General features: G+C 37.7%; 1 protein-coding gene across 4 annotated transcripts in view; it reads left to right on the top strand.

Moving 5' to 3' along the window:
- The window catches only part of FTO (fat mass and obesity associated), a 237,463-nt gene extending 218,607 nt beyond the window's left edge, over positions 1-18,856 (top strand). For all 4 annotated transcript variants that reach the window (XM_017833584.1, XM_017833581.1, XM_017833580.1 and 1 more), the window contains one exon: positions 11,572-18,856. In XM_017833584.1, coding sequence (XP_017689073.1) covers positions 11,572-11,740 — 169 coding nt within the window. In that variant the 3' untranslated portion in view covers positions 11,741-18,856. The remainder of the gene's footprint in view (positions 1-11,571) is intronic.
- The last annotated feature ends 242 nt before the right edge of the window (positions 18,857-19,098 follow it).

Genomic DNA, 19,098 nt, shown 5'->3' on the forward strand with positions numbered 1-19,098 from the left:
AAGGGCTGTATGCGTTTGTTGCAATAGATGTTTTAGGTTTTGCCTACTAGTAGCATTTTGGTACTCACTTGGGTTAATAAGTCTTCCTGGTGCAAGGAGAATTCAAATCCACTGATAGGATGTTATAGATCACAGTCTTGCACTTCTTTAAGCACTTCTGGAAATAATGCCTGTGAACGTAAGCCAGGATCAGATGCGTGTAGTTTATCATGTGTTTAAATGGATTGAATTCAATCATATTCCATAAAGGAAATGTATTCCAGGCTAATAACTTTAAATCATCATTCAGTCTGTACTGGAGTTTTAGATGGCATTAAAAAATATTGTAGAATTACATTAATTCCAAAGTTTTGAGGTATAGTGATGCTCAAACTTTCACATAGCATTTCTTCCCTTAATGCAGTTGAAAGTACAGAAATACATTTGTTCACATTATATCTGGGTAATGGTAATTATTTACAAATTAATATAGGAAATTTAACATCTCTATGTAATGTTTTCAATTATTTGAAACACAAAGGGTAATAGAAAAAATTCTGAGGTCTCGTTTGGTAGTCAGAAAGATTTACTCCACTTGTAGAGAAGAAGCTTCTTGAGTATATTGTTGTCATGTGATTCTTATTTGTAACCGAATGTACTGTAGCATTTCCTGGGATATCAACTCTATGTCTCTCCCAGCACTGGATTTTTTTTTTTGGTGGTATATTTTTTACTGATTTATCCATAAAAAGTCACCTAATAAAGCAGCAGCCATGGAGAAATTCTGCAGTGTTTGAAATGTGATTAGTTAGTTGAGGCTTTCTTTTTTTATTCCTAAACATCTTCTTCCTTTTCTTGAGCCTCTCTGCCTTTCTTGTATCTGTTTTCTCATTTCCCTATTATTTGTTCCCTCCTGCGTCTGCTTGACCCCATGTTGACCTAAAGGAAACTGTGTTTTAGCCCGCAGGATTGCATTGCTCTTATAGTATTAGTTCCAATATATGTTATAAACATTCTGGTTGCAGGCTACAGCCAAGGTGCACAACACAGGGAAGACAATGTAGCTCCGCAGCAAAATAAATCTTTATTTTTGTTTGTTTGTTTGTTTGTTTCCTAAGCCACTTAGGAGTTCAAGGCCATAGCTCTTGATAGAAAATGTGATATAAGCTTCTCTTACATATATGAGTATATATTTATGTATGTATGTATTTATATCACAAGTTGTAGTGATAAACAAGATCTTAATTTCAATCTACAAATAGAGGGTTAGTCTTGTGTTTGTTTGGCTTTCATATATGGTGCTTGCTAGCCATCTGTCATAGTTTCCTTTTGGCTATTGAAACATGCAAATTCACTGAAAAGGAGCAAAGCAGGCAAAGGTGCATTTTATTAAGAGCCTGAGAGGATCTAGGTGGTTTCTGGGGCAAGATCTCCATTTGGTGTCACTCTCCCTAATAAGCATACATCCACAAAGGACTGTTCCCTGTTAAAGCATATGTGGAGTCCTTCTTGCACAGCAGTTACTACAAATATCTGTGGTCTCTGATTCCTTTCTGCCCCCAAATGCTGCCCTGAGTCACCCTTACTTTGGTCCTGATGGAAATTGTGGATTTTGGGGGTGGATTGTGTTAGCAGCTTGCAGGAGTGACATAGGAAGGATTACATAGCTTTGATGCTGAAAGATATAGCCCATTTCTGTCCAGTCTGATTTAAGGATCAAGTAATACAGTTACTGTTAGTTGCATTCAGTCATGTTTCTTTTGATTTTACTTTCCTTATATAACAGGGATTTGTCATAGAGCAGTTGATTTTTATTAATGAGAAAAGGTGCCTTATGGAAAAATAGGCACACATCAAGGAAAATGTTCTACCTTTCTTGAAGAGGGGCAGAACCTCTAAATCCAGAAGTTCTTTGGTAAATGGGATTGCTTACTTTAAACGAGGTGGCAGTAAATGGAAGGGCCATCCTCCTGCTGGGACATCTAAAACAGCCGTGTCTTTACATTTTTCCTCGGCTGTGTGACTTTCACGTAAAAGGAGTACAAAAGATGAAGTGAAAGAGTAAATGATGCTGGAAGCATCATTAACTTTTCAGATGGCATTCTTTCGGAAAATATGGTGTCTTTCAAAAAAATGTGCCATATGCATGGCTCAGCCCCAGATCTTCCAGCAGTCTAATACTGACAAGGGAGGGCATCTGTAGCCCCCTGGGAAGTGGGCTGTGGGGATTTCCTTTTCTCCTCTTTGTTAGTTTTTATTTCCATTTCCTTTTCCTCTCTTTTTCTCAGTCATTTAATGCCATTCTGCACAACAGAGGGGAGCATCTGGCCCCAAGTAAACACCCAATAAAATAAGTGGGGGAAGTTCACAGCTCCCTTGGTGCTATTGCGTCTGTCTGTCTGGTTATGGACTCAACAAGATAACCATGCATCAATTTACATTGTCCAGGCTATCTTCACAACCAGAAGTGCTTGAAACCTTATTTTAATAGAAGCTTAGATTCTGGAGAATACTATAAAATCTCTCCAAAGGCTCCAAATCAGCAATTCCATCTGTGTTTCTGCAAATGTAGAGGAACAATGCCCCAGCTGATTATGCAAACAGAATGAAAATAGTTATTTTAAAAGTGCATAAAATCAATACTTTGGGGAAAACAAGTCAGCTGTGTTTATACTCAGCATATAGCAGACATTTTGTTTCTTTGTCTGCAAAAAATCATAGAAAAGCAAAGATCGCAAGTGAAATAAAACAGCCGATCATACAGAGGGGACTGGAACATCAGATGTCTCAGCAAAGGCTTAGAGCATTTTAGGTTCCTTTTGAGAGAATATAAATTATGTTGAGGTTGATATATTTGTATGTTTTTTTGAAGTCAAAGCCAAATATTCTCAGCACGGTGGGAATAACTCACATCCCATTGCTGATCATGAAAAGTATGTAACTAAATCCATGTCTGTGGTGCTGAAAATTTCCTCCTAAATGCTGTCTCTTTTGGACTGATGGGAATTTTTGCAAGTACTGCAATGAAGAGGTGTGCATATAAATATGTATAAGCGTGCTTCTCATACAGTCAGGATACATTGCTTGTATACATATTATTCTAAAAACGGGAAACAAAAGCATCTGAGAAACAGGACTAAGATGGAAAAATTTTTAGACATGTAAGTTAAATTGAATTAAACTTCATCTTTCAGCAAATGCTGTGTTATTTATTCAGGGTTTCTCTGGGGGATTTCCCTACCCCCTACACTTTATAGAGAATAGTGATGTTTCTTAATTAAAAAATCAAACAAACATGGAATGGAGGCTGCCCCACAGAGATGTTCCCTTGTGGGAATAGGAGGTGCACTGATTTTCTCATGGACAGTTTCTGGCTCTGTTGGACAGAGGCCACAAAGGAGAGGAAAAGCTCTGTCTGGGGAAGTCAATGCATCTGATGCCAAGATTATTCTCAGTGCTGCAGTGCCATCTAATAGATATTCCCCTTTGCAGGGGAGAGTTGGTGGCCATGGCAAGGAGGGTCACTGATAAACTCATCAGAAGTTGGGTAGATTTCTGTTTATTAATTACCCCACAGCAGAGATTACTATCTCAGAGAAAGGACCTTCTTGTGTCCTCTTTTCTTCCATTCTTTCCACCCAGAGCTGAAATGTTTCTAAGGTTTTGGGGCTTTGTTTTACAATCCCCACTCTGTAGTGGAAGATACCATGCAGCAAACCTTTATCCTTTCCCATAGTTTGTGAGCTAAATAGTTTAGAAAGACTGAAGTATATTTTAAAAGATTTTAATTAATATTGTAGGGGGGAAATATTTTATTTTATTTACAGTTAAGGCAAAGCAAAATGTCCTTTAAAAATAGTTTTATGAGGTTTTTCATGTATTTATACAAATACATGTGAAACACATTGGTGGGTTTGAAAACTTTCATCTGGACTCCACCAATGCTTTGGTTGCAATTATTTCAACATTTGGAGGTTATTAATTTAAGATTTTTTCATATTTACCTGATATACTATTTGAGTAATAACAGAAACTGACATTTTCAGGCTCATGCAACTGTCACTTAAACCTCTTCGGTGTCAGGTTCATTGATCTCTTCTGCCTGTCTGTGGAACAGCAAAACACACTCTGCAGGGCAGTGTTAAAGGTGGACCCTGCTGTAGATTCACTTTGTAGAAGAACACACAAGGATAACACTGGTTGTTTTCAGCCTATCCTATAGTGTCACCAGTGATGCCTCAGGATATTTTAGCCAGTGTCCTCATTTCCAATGGAATGGTTTATTTTGGAAGCATAAAGCTCGGGAGCCAGTGATTGTAAACTTTGGTTCTGTGGTAGGGGCCAAATGCACCAGTGACTTGAGTCATTATCAACTTTGGAAAGAAGCAGACAGGAAAGATCATCTGACATGCCAGCAACTATATTTGTACTCATGTATTTGTGCAGCTGATACTTTTTTTCTTACATTAATATTTAACTGATATTGCCTCCATCCCTTCCTAAACCTGGCATTCTCTTTCCAAGTCTCTTATCTGGAAAGAAACTCATTTTGTCCCTTCAATAAATGCAATCCCAGTTTCAGCCATTACTTATGACTGGGCAGACTGTAGTTACAGCACATGAAAGAACATCAGCAGTGACTTACTGTAAATGGGACAGACTTCTTGGGAATACACTGGGGATTAAATGTCCAAAAGAATGAGGCACTGCTCTCTTTCCATCTGGCCATTTCGTTTTGCTGCCTTTTTGGGATCAGTACTTCTGAAATCTGGTTTGCAAAGTCAAATATTAATGTAATTTGTTTTGTCCTCTGAAGGTTTTAGTTGTGCAGAGTCACAGGAGGGACAAGCATGGAACAACTGAAAGAAATCCTCTCTGCCAAGGTTGACAACTTTCTGATTGGTTAATTAAAAAAGCTAAGGAAATCTTTGGTTTAAGGTTTAGATTGGACTCAATAACTTTCAAAATGTCCCTTTTGGTATGAAAAATTAGAATTTTGTTGGTGATAAAGACAAAACATTTATAACCATATTAAACCCCCCCCATATTTCAATATTTATATTTTCTCCATCCTTTGTTATTTCAGTAAGCAGTTTTTAGGATACAAATCATGAAAGTTAATAGCAAGTGAAAGATTTTTAAATTATTAGCTTGATTATATTTTACAGAGTCGAAACAAAGAGCTCAGAAAGCATTCCACCCTAACTCTGGGGATTAGTCAACCCCCATTTTCCAAAACTCTATTTTCCAAGCACCCTTCAAAACACCTTTGGTGAAGTTCCTGCTGAAATACTGATTCTGTATATGTTATTTCTTCCAAGATAAGTCAAATCAGAAGTCAAGACGTCAACATTTTTCAACTATAAACAAGTTAAGCTCCAGTTCCATATGTAGATCTCATGTCTTGGTTTAGTTCTCCAGCAAGAGTACTTCTGAGAGCATAGGAGTGGTTTCCCTCTGATATAGGTGATCCAGGGTGGAGCTCTGTCCGTGAAGAATGGAAGTACCAGTAACACAATGGCTTTTGCAGGTTTTGTTCCCAGTAGAAGCATTGCCATTTCTTCAACTGTTTGGTTTCATTGTTCTTTGGGAACCTTAATCTGTGGTTGTAAACTTTCACTTGTTATAGGCTACTGTGACCAAACAGGTGCCTGGAGTAGAAGAAAAGTAAAAATTAGGCATATTGTAACTTCTGAAATTGCTAATACTGGAATGGGCACGCAACTGGAAAGCAGCTGCTTTTCAAATTTCTCACTCCTATTCCGTTTCTTCATTAATTGCATTTATCCCTTCCACTCGTTAATTTTTCTTGTAGGTAAATGAAAGTTCAGTTCATCAAATAGCAGAAGTAACTTTTTCAATCCTTTTTAGGGACTTTATCGCAATATCCTGTCCATGTCCAAAGGTGAAGGAGAATTTGTATTTATGGCATCAACTTCAATTTTCACTTTAGAGTTTTTCTGTTCTTTACTGAGCAAGTCAGTTTGATCAAACAGATTTTTTTTTTTCTTTCTGTGGAAACTTTGAAGTTACAGAACATCACATCTTGTTACTCCATGTTGTATTAGCTGACTTACAATGCCAATAATATACCATGCCACAATTGTAAGTGGCTAAAAGAGTTGTGAAATTTCACTCTGAGAAACTATATCCAGCCTCTTGCATTTCTTCCGTAGTTTATTTTGCATGGTGTTTATTATTATGCTTACTAGTTCATGTGTATCATGAATAGTTTCTGGAGAAGCATTTGGTTTGAAATCTTGGCCTTGTTGAAATCACTGGAAGTTTCAACATTGACTTAAATGGCATCAGGTTTTAATTGTGATGTTTTCAGCAGCAGAAGTAAATTTGTCATACCTGTCAATGACATATGACATACACTATTTAGAAAAAAACAAAAACCAAGGTTAATTTATTTGAGTATTTCTCCTTGTGTATGTAGTCTCATCTTTTCTCTGTGCTTTGCATGACAATTCAAGTAGCTGAGAACGCACTGTATCCTCTTGTATATGCTCTGGCAACTAAGAGTGTTAGCTTGAAATGACATGGGATAATCCTAACACCGAGATTAGACTAACTACACATAGTTTGAATAATAATTTCCATGCAAAGGAAAGATTTGAAGGACAAGGATGAAAAAATCCAAACCTGCAAGCAAATCTCTGTGTCTCAGGTACCTACACTATTAGGATTTGTGTTCACACAGCAGAGGTCTCTGTTGGAACATTAATAACCCATATTTGACCAGACCCATATGGGCAATGTCATTGTGAGTTTTAAGAATAGAAGATGGTGTCTAAAGAAGTTACTGCTGTTGCTCTTAGTCAGAACAGCACTTATGTTAGCAGAGTTGAGTCATTTTAACTGATGTCAGTATGGGTGTAGTGAATGCATTTGTCTCAGCAAGGTGATCCAAATGCTGTTTTTAAAAGTTGTTTTAAATGCTGTTGTTTTAAAAGTTACTTTGAAGTTCTGAATAAGAGCTCAGTAACACCTTTATTCTAGCATGAATAAAGAGAGAAAATAGCTCTCATATAAAACATAACAATTTCAGGAATGCTAAAGTAAGAATGTATGGGTGAGTGTGTGCTTTTGTACCTGCAGAGCAAATATCCCATCCTCCCTTTCTGACCATATCAGTACAAGGGGGAGATGGCCAGACCCATTTTCCTTGTCTTACCTTATGGATTTCCACGTGATCTCCCTTGGTCTTTGAACTGCCAGGCGTAGACAGCTAAATTAGTACCATCTAGGAAACAGGACTGTTTATATCCTCCTCACTCTTAACACTCCTGTGCAGTCTGAGCTGCAGATTGACCCCTATTGATCTGATTTGACTACACTTCTCTGGAGTAGACAAACAGTGCAGTAGAATTCAGGGACCCTAATTCACAGTACCTTATTTAGGTTCCTGGGTAATTCTTATTTGCATTAATCACATTCATCAGCAGAACCTGAGGCTGCCTCTTGGCTTTTATGCATTCCTGTTCCTGACAAGGGAACAAAAAGGTATCTGCATTGAAAAAGGACTGTTTTAAGAATATTGATACTTGATAGTTGCAAAACTTAACTATTAGAAAGAAAACTGTTTTTCAAATCAATGGCTCACGCATTACTGTAAAATATATCGATTAAAAACAAAGCTTAATGTTAGTCATTTAGCCAGCAGAGTGATGCAATACTGAAATAAATTTATCCTTTGACTTTTGCATTAACCTTTTATTGACTGCTTGCATACTCATAATTAACACACACTTTAGCTAGCTTGGTTAATTCTAGCATTGTGATCAGCATGCTCTGATGTAGCTGACACCCTGATCATCAAAATGTCAGTGCAGCCCAGGGAACCATAACCAGGCAAGTGTCAGTCTCACTGAACAGATACACCTGCCCATGGAGATGTTAGCCAGCTTCCAGGGAAAGTGTCATGTATTGCCATGCAAATGGTCATACAGTCATACAAATGTTTGTCATCACTTAGTTGAACATACATTAATAGTTCTTGGTCAATATTAATGAGCAAAGTCCGTTTGGAAAAAACAGGCAAAAAGGGAATCAAAAATCTGTGAACTTTTTACAGGGTAGAGGTAGCGAGAATGTGCACTGCAACAGTAACTAATTGTTCCTTAAAAATGGGCTTTTTTAATTGAAACTGCCACGAATCTAGACTGTTTTAGTAAGAAAGCAGAGACTATGGAGTTTTGTGCATTCTGCACATCTTTAGACAAACAATCCTTTCTATAATATGTCGGTGAAATGTATTGTCGAGGTGTTGCAGCTAAATTGCTCTGAAATATATCATAGCAGTTTTTGTGTTGTGCAGATAAGATATTGAAGGTGCCCCTTGATTTGGCATCTATTCTGTATCTCAGAGTTTGTGTGATTTCCACTCTTTACACATTTTGTACGTATGATATATGCAGATTAGTTCTGCTCTCTTTTGGACATTTGACTCTATTAATTCAAATAACAGTTTTTAATTTATATGGAATACCTTCATTAACTTATAATATTATAAATCTTGGTACTTTCCCATTACCACTGTAGTTCTGTGTTTGCAGTCTTTCCCACATGGAACCTCATAGTTTCTTTTGTATTTGGGAAAATAATTTCTGTTTATTGTGAGTTGTTGTTGATAACTTATGTTAGCTATCACATACAAAAGAATTTGAAATAATTGTGTGCAATCATCTGTGCCTTTGATTGTTCTGCTTCAGTTTAAAATATTGCTATCCTTTCGCAAGATATTCGGCTCTGTTCCACTGCTACAAATTAAAGACCATTGTAGGAACAGTTTCTCCTACAGAAATTTTTTAAAATCAGTAGTAATGTATTCATCTGGAAGACCTGTTCTTGCACCCTAATTCTGAGTCAGAGCACATCTTTGTATGATTGTGTTTGAGCTTGTGGTTGCTATTCAGGTGAATTGCCTAACGAACTGCCAGGTGCAGTGGTGACTGCTTAGAACCCAGCCCCATACCTTCAAATAGGAGCAGCTTGAGTTGGCTTTGATGTCAGCAGATCCAGCATAAGGACTGTAATTCTGTTTAAAATACATGATTCACAAAATGTAAAAGTGTTCTGCTGTTCTCACTATATAAAGCCAAGCAGTAGCAATCCAACAGAAAGACAAAGGAGCTGTGGGATTGCTGAACTTGGAGTATTATGGCACTGCTTTCCCTTTTTTGTGCTTTTACAGTGATGCATTTCTGTCGTCAGACTTGCACAACAACACTTCCACTCCTCTAATTTCTCACGTGGACTATGCTCTGGCTAAAACTTCCCAAGTGCATGATTGCCTGGAAGTTCAGGCACATGCTCAGTTGTGGGGAGACCTTTCAGCAATGGCTCTGTGGGTAACAAAAGTAGAGAAGGGAAAGTAGTGAGTAGAGGCTCATGGGCTGTCCAGGCACAGCATCACCCTGACTGCTGCCATGTGTACAGCAACACAAATGCCCATATGTGAGGGGAAAGCTGGTCAATCCATTTGTGTGAGAGAGCAATGGTAAAAAAAGACATGAAAGGTTAAAAAAAGGGCTGTGAAATGGTGAAGAAGCTAAAAGCTGATATGTCTTTTCTCTCAGTGAAAACTGTGTTGTTAATACCAGATGTGCGTGTGAGAGAATGTTTATTATTATCATAAGCTGAGTTTTGCAGACCACATAACATGCCTGCAGTACTTACTGACTGAGCTTCCTGCTTTGTCATCTGTAATAATCTCTAGATTGTTAATTTATCCCCTTTTAGATTGAAATGCTTAAACTGGAATATCTTATACTACCACCAAATAGATCATATTATTTTGTGTCAAGGCAGAAAATAAAGCAAGATTTTAAAAGTCTTATAGAGTTATGCTGTAATTAGTTTCAGCTTCCCCTGCATATTAATTTTCTCCTGTTCCTTTATATAATTTGGAAAATGTCTTCCAAACATGATGGCACGATCAGTTAAGTACCTCTCAGAACTCATACACTAAACTGCATTTGCTCTAACAACTATTATAAAGCAGCCAGCAAAACAAATCCTCTGTTATTCTGTACAGTGCAGCTTATCAATGCAAACAGTTTAATATTTATGCTAAGAGGATTGTCACAAGTAGCTTCTGTTCCTTTAATTCTTGTTTTAAATAAATAATGAGAACATTTAAACACATTACGCTTCCCAGGGCCCTGAGGTCGGCTAATCTTATTATTTATGAAGTGATGTGCTACATAATAGTACTTAGTGCATGTTAACAGATGCTATTATCAGGGGCTGATGTGGAGAGCTGAAGATATATTGGAATGTTATGTGTTAATACTGTCCTTGTAGTGTAATGTACGATGGATTGAGTGCCCAGGATGCTGGTGTGGCAATTAACCACCCACCAACATGGGTGTAAAGCTGAAGTATGTTTTCTCATGGGGATTACACTGCTATTAATAATTCCCAAGAGAAGAAGACATCTTTCATTTGGCAGCAGTCTCTTCCAGAAGGTTGACAGTGTGGACAAGGAAGTTGCATGTGTCAGTATTTTTCAAGTTCATTCTACAGAGATGAAAGACACACATATGTTTAAAACAACTTTTAAGTTCTTGCAATTATGTGCTTTACGGAACATGAACTTTAAAAAATGTCTTATAAAAGTGCATTTCTACATTTTGCTTGTTATCTCTTTAAAAAGCTATATAGGCCTGCAGTATATACCAAAATTTTGGTAATGTTCAGCATTTTTGTTTGCCTTGCCCCATTGCGAACATTGTGATTAATAAGCAACATGCAAATTGTTTGAGGGGAAGGGAAAAGAGGGAGAGAAATGCACCTTGAAGTGTGACAATTTTCTTGATGCAGCACGTTGCATTACAGTCCAATCTTTACAGATGTGATGGTTAACACTTATAAAACTTTCTTCTGCAGGCTGCAGTTCAGTTGAATATTATAATTAGACTTCACTAGTATTGATGAATAATCCATTTAATAAAAAACATTGTAATTTAAACATTTTCTCTGGGGACTAACATACACTAACCTCTTAATTTAATTTTATTGAAGTTTTGCCCACCTATTCATCATTGGAAGTTGTTATTAACCTCCATTTCCATTTATCTTTATAGAATTTTCACTTTTTATATTGCCTTTTTCAGACCTAAGCAGGTTGATACACTTGTAAATCTCCAGAATCTACAAAGCTAGTCCGGCTTCTTTAATATTGTTTAATCTATCCCCCCTGACCTTAATGCAGTAAATTCAGTTTAATCTTTCTCAATAATCTAGTAATACATTGGAAACCGCCAAACATTTAAATCTGATAATGGTTTAATCACATACTTTAAATAACAGCTGAGATAATGAAAAAATAATTCACCATATAAAGGAACACTAACTGAGTTTTCTCTGTGATTGGCTTTTTGAGAAATCCCTGTAGAAAATACAAAGCCTACAACAGAAATCAACTTCACTGGAAATGAGCAATCCATTTGGTCAGAAGATGTCGTATTTCTTTTTTATTATCATCTTTCTCTTTAAATTAATGCAGAAATGTATCCTCGCTGAGTATTCAGTTTCTGGATACAGTTTTACTTACGTAGTTCATCTGCTTACCTTTCTTTTCAGATGCCAGTCAGATGCAGCAGAGAGCTTGCCAGAAGACCAGAAACCAGAATGTCATCCCTTCTGGACAGATGATGATGAATGTAATATGCCTCTGCCATATGATCTTGAAGAAGTAATTGCTTATCTACAAAATCTTACTCAATGGATAACAAGTGACCTTCCAGCCTAGAATTATTGATGCTCATCATCTGGGGAGAAGCTTTGTAGTTTAACATAAATCCTTTTCAGCTTTATGATTCCTTCATTATGTGTTGTTTTATATGTCAATGCAGATTTTACCAGTCATCACACAGTACCTTAGTTACTGTCTCATAATAAAAAAAGACCAGCCCCCAAATTTACAGAAGCATGTGTTTTTTAAGACCTGAAGTCCAGAACACCAGCCTTAGTTCTGTCCTCCTCTGCTCTGATTCCCATTGACCCTACAGCCCAGGGATATCCATGTTTCACAGAAGCACAGAATGGATCAGGTTGGAAGGGACCACAGTGGGATCATATGATCCAACCTCCCCGCTCAAGCTGGGTTGTTCTAGAGCACAAGACACAGGATTGCATCCAGACAGTTCTTGATTATCTCCAGTGAGGGAGATATTACCCTCTCTGGGCAATCTGTTCTTCCTCATATTGAGGTGGGACTTCCTGAGCATCAGTTTCTGCCCATTGTCTCTTGTCCTGTATCTCAGCACCACGAAGCAGAGCCTGGTCCATCCTCTGACACCCTCCTCCAGATACTGGTAGATACTGATAATGTTCCTTCTCAGTCATCTCTTCTTGAGGCTGAACAGGCCCAACTCCCTCAGACAGTGTGTTTTCACAGGTTCCTTTGGTATCTGTATTTCAGCTTCCATGAGAGCCTACAACTGCCTCTGGTTTGACAGGTTTGAGCAACACAAGGTGTATCTCATACCTGTGGCAAAGCAGACTTAATGATTTGGGCATCCTAATGAGACGTGAGGTTGGGCTGAGCCTGCTGGAGATCTTCAAAACAGAGCTATGAATTCTTCATTCACTAACACGGAGGGGCAGGAGATGGTGGAGAAAATCCTTTATGCAGTGGCTCCTTGTTAGATCATTTTTTCAGATGAGGAACTCTGGAGGAGCATCCTAACATAGATCCCAAGACTTTCTTGCTGCTTTGCATTGTAGCAGTTGAGTACTCCTGGGAGAGATTTCCAGTGTGAATCTACACCTCCTGGGCTCCCTGGAGCTCAGAATTCAGTTCCTAACCATTATTTTGTTTTTTACGTGTTGTGAATTCTGTTCTGAGGCCAGGTTTCCCAGTGCACTGCCTGAAGAGCTGATGGACCTAAATAAGGCTTTCCATTTGGGTTGTTGGGTTGATATTGGGCATTACAGCATCTAGTGAGATCTATGAGAACAAAACCAGAAGACTATGAGAAATGAAGCTGTTTGTGAACTGTTTTGTAGTAATGTGCTATAAAAAGAACAATTCTAGGTTGGATGATATATAGCACTGCTGAATGAGATAGAGAATTTTGATTTGGTTAAATTGCTATTTTAACTTGAACTGGTGTACAACTTTGCCACAAAAAGCAGAATAAAATCATTACAGTGAAAAAGCACTCAGGCTCTATTACCACTACAAAAGAAGCCAGTAAGACTCAGAGCTTGACGTTGCCACCAAGAAATGAATATGCCTCCCGTGTTAATCTTCTGTTTAAAGTCACTGCTGAGGCCAGGCTCACCCAGAGCATACCAGCATTCTGTACTGGCAAAGAGCTCTGTGTGCAGATGAGGCTTGTCCTGCTGAAAACTGTACTTTTGACAGTCTAACGTGTGCCAGACCTCCCTGGAGCTAAAGAAGCTGTGCCAGTAAAAATTCAGTTTTAGTGGTATGAAACTGTGTCCACACCTACAAACTTTTGCCAGAACAATTATATCAAGTAGAGATTGTACCTCATAACACTTTTGGCATAGTTGTGCCAGCAAAACTGTAAAGACCTGAATCAAGTGTTTTCATTGTAGTCCTGGGCTTCTGCAAAAACTGTTAGCCACTCTTTAGAATGTAAAGACTCTCTGAAGAATATATTATTATTTAAAGTAGATTTAATTATATTATTACCTTGATCCACACATTTATCTATTGTCTCTTGTGCCACAGATTTCATATAATTCTGAAATACTGTTATGGGCATAGCTTTTTCTTTCCTGCACTAGCTAAAGCTGGCTTTACTAGTGGGCAAATAGCACGTATTTGGATTAGTGCCACACTAAACACTGTTTACTTTGGAGATCACTTAGGGAAAAGCTAGCTGAAGATGTGGGAATTCTGCTTTTCAAAAGGCAGTTCTTAGAAACAGATATTGCTTTGGAAATAAGCAATATGAATTCAAACAAGTTAATGATGTAACACCGTTAACACAGTGTTTGAGAGGACTGTTTATGCTGTTACTTTATGATTACTTTGTGTTTAATTAAGCACTGCTAACAACTGTGGGCATCACAGTATTGAAAGGAATCTGACCGCCACAAAGGGTGGACAAGGCACATTAATGTTGTAGTTTTTAGCTGAAGTGGAGGCATAGCTATTAAAAATGATCAGCAAATAATTATTTCCAGCAGCAGTAGAAAAAAACCAAACCACTAATAGGAGACTGCTGGCAGTAATAATAGAATTTTTAAAAATACGTGTTCACAGGTCTTGCCTATGCTTGAAGATTTAAGGTAGTGAATTAGCTGAACTAGTACTAGTCTCAGTGCAGTCACATGGCACTCATTTAAGCCATGGATGGCAATGACATAGAAAAATGAACACCTTTGTAATGAATAAAACCTAAGATTCACTGCCAAAATACCAATAATCAAGTGATTAAACAAGATTAATGCTCTGTATTGCATTCCAGTCTCACATCATCTAAATCAGTATAACTTGATTGAGTTCAGTTGAAATGCAGAAGTATGAGATTTCATATCTCCAAAGCTCACAGGAGTTGGTAGCAAAGACATGAATAAGGTTGATGGAACTATAGTAATACTAATGCCAAAGGGTACCCCAAAAGAAGAACACAGTTAAAGGTAAAAGATTATGTAAAAAACCTGGGAGATCAAGTGTAAAATATCTCTGTGTTGGGATTATGTACTAGAAGGTGACAAATACTTTGAGGTTTTCTTTTTATTCAAATAGTTATAATCTAGCTTTATTAAAATAGTTATAATCTACTAATGATAGTTTAGCAATACATTTATATTCTAGCTTTAGATGACACGTTTCCATTTTAGATGAGCTGGAAGACACAGACTCTAATGGATATTCAGTGTATAGCAACTGTTTGCCAAGCCTGGCTGCTCCAGAAGCATGAGGACCAAGGTCAAGTTTTTTCAAGGAAGAGGTGAGAGCATAAATTAACTTCTGACATTAAATTCAGTGATTCTTTTTAAATGGTGAAGTTCACGACTTTGCTTACATTTACTTTTCACCAGCCATGACTGAATTAAGGTAAAATAGTTCACTTGCACGTGTGCACCAGGCTAAATGGATTGCAGAAGATACAGATCTGTTTGCCTGTCTGCACTTGCCTTTAGACAATATTCATCAATTTTACAAAAGCTACTGACTAAACATGGAACCAATACAAATGAAATGCTCGAGGCAAGGGCTTTCTTTTAAAAATCTTTTACAGAGCTGGTTTTACACTGATAGAAAGAAAATGTTGGCAGAAAATGAAAAACTTTTATTATTTCTGTAATTTGGGGGATGAAAGATACAGACTGTTTCTAAGTATTTGATAGAAAACTGCTGTGTTATGCAATGTAATTAGAAATATTTTTATAATGCTTTGTTCATATCCTGTGTATGAAAATACTTTATCCCATAGGTCCTTTCTTCTCTTAAAAAGGTTATGTAAATAAATAATAATCTCAATACAGTAGATTTTAAAGGCATCATACTTAGGTTCTAAGCTTTACAGCAGGTTCTGATTACACAAAGTATAAATTAAAGAATTCCATGAATAATCACCAACTGCACACTGTGCAGGATGAGTAACATGCACCACAATAAATATCCAAATCAGTTCCTCAGTTGGGTGAAGCATTCTCTTAATAATGCCAAGGTCATTCATTTGCTTAAGTGTTGGACTCAGTGATCCTTGTGGGTCCCTTCCAACTCAATATTCTGTGACTCTGGATCTCCATCCAAATATGGTTTAGGTTCACTGGTAATGGTACAAAATGCACTACAAATTCATGCTGGACTACATAATGCTGGGGGGCAGATTCAGGGATTCCTTTGACATAATTATAGGAAATAAAGAAATTAAAAGATTACTAAAATCCATCATGAAAGGTGACTAAAATATTGTAGAGTTTAGGAATGGACATTGCTCCTTTCTCAGTTGTTGCAGTGCTGTTCCATTAATCCTCTGCCATGCAGTAAAGTTTGGGCTATTGTAATAGATATTAAACTAGGCCAGGAGCTGATGTCTAAGCGGGGGTGAGAGGAGGGGAAGAGAGATGAGATGCACATGAAGACCCAAGGGATGTGCTTTCTCAAGGCCACAACTTTATTAACTGAACTCATATGGGAGTCATTGAGCTGTAACTTGTACAGTGCAGGTCAGGATCTCTCCCTTAATTGTTACCACCTGGTGCAAAGTTAATGTTGGCTCCTTAAACCCCTTCCTGCCCCTGACAGCTGGTCCTCAGCTTTTTGCTAGGAGCTGACCACTCTCTGCTCACACCAAGGTTACAGAGTTGGTAAGAGTGGTTGTTCCACTGTAGCAACAGGTGTGAGAAACTCTCATCCCCAGCTTTGTCCTCCACCTCTGTCCTACTGCCCCTCCATGGACTCCACTCAACATCTGTTTCCCTTTTGAGATTCAGGTTGCTGCAGCTCATCTTGTACCTATCCCACCAGGATGGTGAGCTGCCATGGGGAGGAGTCAGACAAGGAGGATACTGTTTGCAGTGAGGTTCCTCATCCCAAAAAAGACACCCACTGCACTCCCCACAAGAGAATGAAAATCTCAGCACTACACTAACCTGGTATTAGAGGAGGGGAGCTGCTGGGGAGTAATGAAGGACTCTGGCTAAACCACCAACATTGGTGTTTTGGAGGACTCCCAATCTGTCTGATTCTGGCTGTCACCTCACCCCACCTGTAGAGGCAGAGGCAATCCTGAATAGGACCACTGTTCTCTTTCCTGTCCAAACTGACTCTTCCCCTTCAATGTGGCTGGGCTTGCATCTTCATTTACATTCATCTATCCTCTTCATCTTAGCCTAAGGGCATTCATTGAACAGGAGAAGATAATTTATACAGTTGCAAAGTGACTGTACGTAGAAAGGCTGCAGAACTGGCTGAATAACATGTAAAAGCCAAGAAATAACTGATAAAATTATCACATTAAAATGCTGATATTTGGGCATGAGCACTTCACATATGTCATGAAAACTATGGTTTATCTCCTTATTGCTTTGGAGATATTCATAATCCAAAAGGATGTATTATGCTGTGGTTTACATCCTCTAAATCTCCACTGGTTTTAGAGGGCTTGCCCATGATGACTAAGAATTTGGTCACAAAAGTTGTTCTCCTCCCCCTCTCTATCATCGAATATTTGCTTTCATGCCAACACATCTTGATCTGATTAGTCCCCTTGATTACAGGCTAAAGTAAAAAGTCAGGTGTATAGGATTCCCATTATCCTTTATTTCGCTGCTTCTAAGAACAGGTCAGATAGAGTTATTTCAGTGAAAATGTGAACAATCAACTTCTGTTTACCATTAACCTTCAGTTTTCTTTTCTTAAAATCAAATCAGGGCTTGGTAGGCAGTTATTTTCATACATGTCTCTTGATCAGTGGAACAATCTGTCAAAGGCCATTAAAGCCTTTATTAGGTTGAATTGCATTCAAAGTTAAGCTATCCAATCATTTGAAGGGCTATGATGATTGTTTTTAATATAGTATACATTGATTTCTCTGTCTGAGTAGAAATGTAACTTTGAAACTAAACATGTATGACTAGGGCATTTGGCTATCTGGCATGTCCTGAGAAGCTTTGTTTCTTGTGGAAGAGGAATGTCTACATAAAAAAAGGAAAAACAAATGCAGTGAAATCACCTGTATGTTCTCACAAGCCTTTCATTTTTCCTAGTTCATTGTAACCCTCACGGTATAACATATGTGGAGTGGGAAGAAATTTTCCAAGGCCCTTTGCTTAAAATCTTCACTGAAAAATTTTGACATGTCATTATAGTAATATTTTAGAAGTGACTCTGTATCTTAAGATCTCAGGATTCTTTACACAGAGAAACTGAGGCAGAGGTCAAAAGTGCAGCAGGGATCTGACTGCTAGCGCTGGAACCGGGGGTTGTGTAACCCTCCATCAGTGGTATATCCCCATCACTTCCAGTTAACCAGCTCAGTTTACAGATTAAAGATGCTCTCATAGAACTTGTTGTCCTCCAAAGTTATATCTGTAGGTGAAGCTGTAATCTGACCTACTCATGTCATATTTAGCACAATATTTATTTGCATAACATACGATAATACATCTCATGTAATAGAGATCTTTTGTGCCTCCTAAGGTTTGATTAAACTCTCCAGTGAGTCTTTTAGTTACGTTCCAGATCTCTGAGCTCTCAGTGGAAAAGATAAATTTTATTGGAACTATTAAATTATTCCATGGAGACTATGCAGTATATAATACAATATAATACAGTCCACACTCTTCTACCTCTGTTTAAAGTATGGCCACTGCATGCCCTCAAGGGGGTATAACTGCTGTACTAGGAAACTCTTAAGAAAATACCCTGTGGGTGTTTGTGCTATTTACCAAGGTGAAGATGAGTTGCTGGAACAAACTGGAATGTTGGTTATGCACCTATTAGCACTTTAGTCTGGTACCTATTTGGTAGTCTGGTAGTACTTTACTGAGAGCACTACTTTACTAGTTATTTTGATGAACATCCTAGTAGTGTGTTACCCAAACATTATCAAAGCATTCCACATTTCTTTCATTGCTGTTCTTTCTCTTCTGTCAACTAATGGCCCTCCTTTCCCTTTTGTCTCAGTATTAACAGTAATGTTATTAACAAGTTTTGTTCTTTGTTAGGCTGACATGACTTTAAAGTGAGAAAACTTTAGAATTATATATCAGATAGCAATCTCTGAAGTACATTTATTTTCAAACCAATTTATTAGGATTTTATTTTGCTCCTTTTTTGTTTAGTACTTCCACATGTAATTTTTATTAAGGACTGTTTATATAACTATGCAAGATATATAGTGAGACTATAAGTTTGTGTTATGTATTTGCTGATTTACTGACATTTATCAAATAAACCAGTTAAATAATCTGTGTCTATCATTTGCCCTATAGAGTGTGTTAGGTCTTGTCTTCAATCCCTCATTGTTGCAGTGCGTGGAAGAAAAGTATATTTTTCCCACCATCTAACTTCAGGTACATATGTGAGAAAATTGTTTTCTCTAAGCTTCCTATATGCCAAATAGTGAGAGAGAAGCTTCTTCAAAGCAGCAAACTCGAAGATGCTCTGAGTCTACT

Source organism: Lepidothrix coronata, unplaced genomic scaffold, assembly GCF_001604755.1.
Source record: "Lepidothrix coronata isolate B3197 unplaced genomic scaffold, Lepidothrix_coronata-1.0 Scaffold217, whole genome shotgun sequence".
Classification (NCBI taxonomy): Eukaryota; Metazoa; Chordata; class Aves; order Passeriformes; family Pipridae; genus Lepidothrix; species Lepidothrix coronata.